The sequence below is a fragment of the Cicer arietinum genome, chromosome 5, assembly GCF_000331145.2.
Source record: "Cicer arietinum cultivar CDC Frontier isolate Library 1 chromosome 5, Cicar.CDCFrontier_v2.0, whole genome shotgun sequence".
Lineage (NCBI taxonomy): Eukaryota > Viridiplantae > Streptophyta > Magnoliopsida > Fabales > Fabaceae > Cicer > Cicer arietinum.
The window spans coordinates 64,621,353-64,625,659 of NC_021164.2; the positions used below are offsets into that span (position 1 = coordinate 64,621,353).

The 4,307-nt window shown below is 33.3% G+C and overlaps 1 protein-coding gene across 2 annotated transcripts in view; it reads right to left on the reverse strand.

Moving 5' to 3' along the window:
* Nucleotides 1–1,594: 1,594 nt before the first annotated feature.
* LOC101505136 (uncharacterized) overlaps nt 1,595–4,307 on the reverse strand; it is an 8,870-nt gene continuing 6,157 nt past the window's right edge. Inside the window, exons 3-4 of one of the 2 annotated variants that reach the window (XM_004502141.4) lie at nt 4,039–4,252; nt 1,595–1,853 (exon numbers count right to left, since the gene is read on the reverse strand). In XM_004502141.4, coding sequence (XP_004502198.1) covers nt 4,052–4,252 — 201 coding nt within the window. In that variant the 3' untranslated portion in view covers nt 1,595–1,853; nt 4,039–4,051. The remainder of the gene's footprint in view (nt 1,854–4,038; nt 4,253–4,307) is intronic. The other variant, XM_004502140.4, reaches the window with a different exon arrangement.

Sequence of the window (4,307 nt, forward strand, 5' to 3'; positions counted from 1 at the left end):
ATGATTGTTTTGGTATCTTCACGCCCACAAAATAAGAAACATTGGCCCAATAAAAAAAAAAAAAAAAAGAAGGCCTACTATGTAATGTAATGAGTGAAGCCCAAAATTCGACCTCACAGAAAATATTAAGTCTCGGCCCAAAACTCGATTCCAGACTTAAAAAAAAAAAAAAAAAAAAAAAAAAAGACCATTATTTCAGAAAAGGAAAAGCAAAAGCAAAAGATTCGGGCATTTGTCTGCCATTCACACTAGAATCCAAGACCATTATTTCAGAAAAGCAAAAGCAAAAGCAAAAGATTCGGGCACTTGTCTGCCACTCACACTAAAGTCCAAACGTGGCACCGAAAGCAGAAGGAATCTCATCATTTCCTCCACCACACCAAAGCTGTACAAGCATGACTCTTTGCCTATATAAGCAAGGCTTGTCTTCAGTTCAAGGCAGAGTGAAATAGAGCAAGATAGCTTCTGTTAGAAATCTTGAGAATTTCTTAAGTGTCTCCTATATTTTATTTTGTATTTTCCGTTTTCAATTTTCAAGAACTTGATTCCATTGTAAGTATTCGTTAATATGTTTTAATCATATTTCATTTTTCCCTTATCGTATTCTTCTTTAAATTCTGTAATTTAAGTATGCTCTGCACTTGCAGCTAACAGCTGATCTTGTGCATCAGAAACTGTGTTTAACTAGATTTGATTGTAACATTTGAACAATGTTTTTGATTATGCCCAGTTAATCGACATAGTCCGTATTTTATCAAGTATTATAAAATGATAAGTGAAAAATATACTAAGAATTAGATCATTATCTATTATACAAATAAGTTTTATTTGAAGTTCCTTCTCTTGGAATTCTCATGAAATTTTGTGTAGGATCATGTCAACCATTATTTTAAAAATAATGGAGGAACAAACCAACCATTATTTTATAATACTTTTTAAAATGATAAGTGAAAAATATACTAAGAATTAGATCATTATACAAATAAGTTTTATTTGAAGTTCCTTCTCTTGGAACTCTCATGAAATTTTGTGTAGGATCATGTCAACCATTATTTTAAAAATAATGGAGGAACAAACCAATCATTATTTTATAATACTTTTTAAAAATGTAAACTATGTCGGTTAATTCATTATACTCGAAAACATTGTCCACATGTTATAAGTAACTCTAGTCAATCTATGTAATTTAAAATTTGTATTTATAAATTATGTATACATATTGTTAATTTTAAAAAAAATTTAAAAAAAAATATTTTTAAAAATTTACTTTAAAAAAATCACATTTTCAAACGGCCTTCTTAAAAAAATCGGCATTTACAAAGGCGGCTTATAGAAGAAAAAAAAATTATATTTTGATATATAATTTTAAAAAGAGAATAATTTGGTAAATATTTTTAGAATTCAGGGTATTGAAAAAAACAAACCCTCGGTTCTTTTGTGGTCCTCCTACCACGGTGGTCCATGCTATAACCCACCTTTAATTCAAAAACAAATGTTCACTATTCCAAATATTAGAAACACGTGTCCCTTGTCAATTTGAAGTAGTGGAACAAATTCCGACAGATGTAAGAGTACAAGAATTAAGACTTGGAAGTTAAATAATAATATATATTCATATCAAATGTTAAGAACGCTCGTCCGATTGTAAAGATAATTAACAAACATAAGATGACTTGAAATTACAAAAGAAAATTATGAAGTCAAAATATCCCAAGATGTTCTAGCACAAAAACCCCATACAGAAACACCAACAGATTAAAATACACCCGGAAGCCTCTCACCTCGACATGTCAGTCTAACACAACCAAAATCAATTTCACAGCAGGTGGATACAATACAATGGACATGATTTCCTGCAAAAAGTATAAAGAATCAGTATGGTAAACTATGAGAAAGATCTCATTGCAAGTTGTGACTTGTTGAAGGTAGATCTAGAACTTGCATTTGATTACTAGCATTTGTTACATTGCATAACCTGTGTTGTGAGTTGTCACTTGTTGAAGGTAGTGCTAGTAACATGTGTTGTGTATGGATGTAACATACATTTACATCTATATGTACTCAAACACTCACTCTCCTCAAAGCTTTGTCGTTTAGATTTTGTATAAAATTAAGTATCGATAAGAAAATGCAATGGTTTTGTTAGATGTCACAAAAAGTTGTGACATAGCAAATGTGAAATTTGTGGATATTGCTATTGGAGCTGGAGTTGAGGGAAGAGGTAAGTAAGAGATAGGGGGAGGGAAGAGAGAGTAATACGGTGTGGCAAACTAAATTTATTTATTTATTAGCGATGTGAGTTGTGTGGGTTCAACCGTGGTTCACCATTCAACCAGTTGAAACAAGACACAAAAAGTATATGGCTAGCTATTTCGAGTACATCCATTTGCAACTAACCCCAAATGATCTATCAGGTAAAAACCAAATACTACAAGTTCAATTATGTGTAAATTGCTGCTGATATTTTTGCATTTCTTACTCTTCTAACGAAGAACTTGATTTACCCATTGCTCTAAGGAAAAGTACACAATCAACATAAAATTCTTATCATATTGTAACTTTTTAAGTTATCACTGTTTCCCTCCTCATGGTTAATTGTGAGGCACTTGATCATCCAGGATGGCAACAAGCCATGATTGATGAGGTGCAAGCTTTGGAACATGACGGTACTTGGGACCTAGTTCCACTTCTCCTAGCAAGAAATTTGTAGATTGTCGTTATGTATTTACTATCAAAGTTGGGCACGATAGTCAGAGTATTGTCTCAATGCTCGACTAGTGGCCAAAGGTTTATAGCCAGATTAATGACCTTGATTATGGTGATACTTTCTCCCCTTTGGCAAAAATTAATTATGTCTGATTATCTATTTCCAAAGTTGCCATTTGACATTAGCCTGTGCATTTCATCATGGGGAAATAGAAGAGGAGATTTATATGGAGCAACTGCCTAGCTTTATTGCTCAAGGGGAGATTGGTCTAGTTTGCAAACTAGGGAGATCTCTCTATAGGCTGAAGCAGTCCTCAAGAGCAAGGTTTCGAAAGTTCAATTCTATTGTTAAAAGATGACAGTCATCATAGTAAATGACCATGGGAAAATTTCCCAACTAAAGAAGCACTCATTTTGCTTTTTCCAAACAAAGGATTTGGGGAGTTACAAATATGTTCTTGGGAGTGAATTTGCTCAATCAAAGAATAGGATTATCATTTCACAAAGGAAGTATGCACTAGACATACATAAAGAAACGGGTATGTGGTTGTATACCAGTTGATAGCCCCATTGATCTAAACCAAAAATTGCTAACTAGTCAAGAGAAGGGAGCCTTATTCTAATCCTGAGAGATATCAGAGATTGGTTGGAGAACTCATCTAACTCACTACTACAAGGCCAGATGTTTCTTTTGCAAGTAGTCTCTTTATGATAGTAAGTTGATAAAAATCAGCTTTCCCAACTGCCACTGTTGTCTACTTGCATTTCCTAATTCAAATCTCACCCTTGACACGCTCTTGAGGAAAATCACCACATTTGGTCATAGATGGTGATTTCAAAATGGATAGGGAAAGATATGCATATGATGCAGAGTGACCATAATATGATCATGGAAATGAATTTAAACGAATGGTTGAAAAATTGGTTCACAATGGACCACATGGGGCAGTTCCCTACTCTATAATTTGTGAATTTTCAATATCCTAATCAAATACTAGTTTAAAAGAACTATATATTTTTACCAATTTTAAGTCTTTAAACTTTTCTTTTCAAAAAAAAAAAATTAAATCTCTAAGAAAACTGATTATCCTATAATAGAATGTATGCGGTTAGGTGAAGTCAGAACCCTAAACTGCATGCACACAAACACATTTGAACCGCCTAATCAAGTTGAATAGAAGTTGAATAGTTGATATTTCAAACTTGGTATTATATAGATATAAAAAAAAACAAAGAGATGTGGACCACCAAAGCATGCGGTCACAGTGCACACAATCTAAATTGAATATACTGAAAATTTAAGCATACATAATAATAATGCAACATTATTACCATGGTGCGGGTGTTAGGTTTTAATGGAACAGGACTTGACCATATACGGACCCTCTCTACCCATCTTTTTCCAGACTTGGGCCTGGAAAGTTGTTGCAGGGCTGTTGGAAGGTTGAGGATGGGCAGCATCGTTTGCTTTAAAGGTAATGTAATAAGTAGGGGGAAATGGACTATAGGCTGCCTTGACAAGTTCATCAAACACGAAATTTGAACCCTAAATAAGAAAGAAAGATTAATGAAGTTGATGAATGAATAAACTATTATGTATA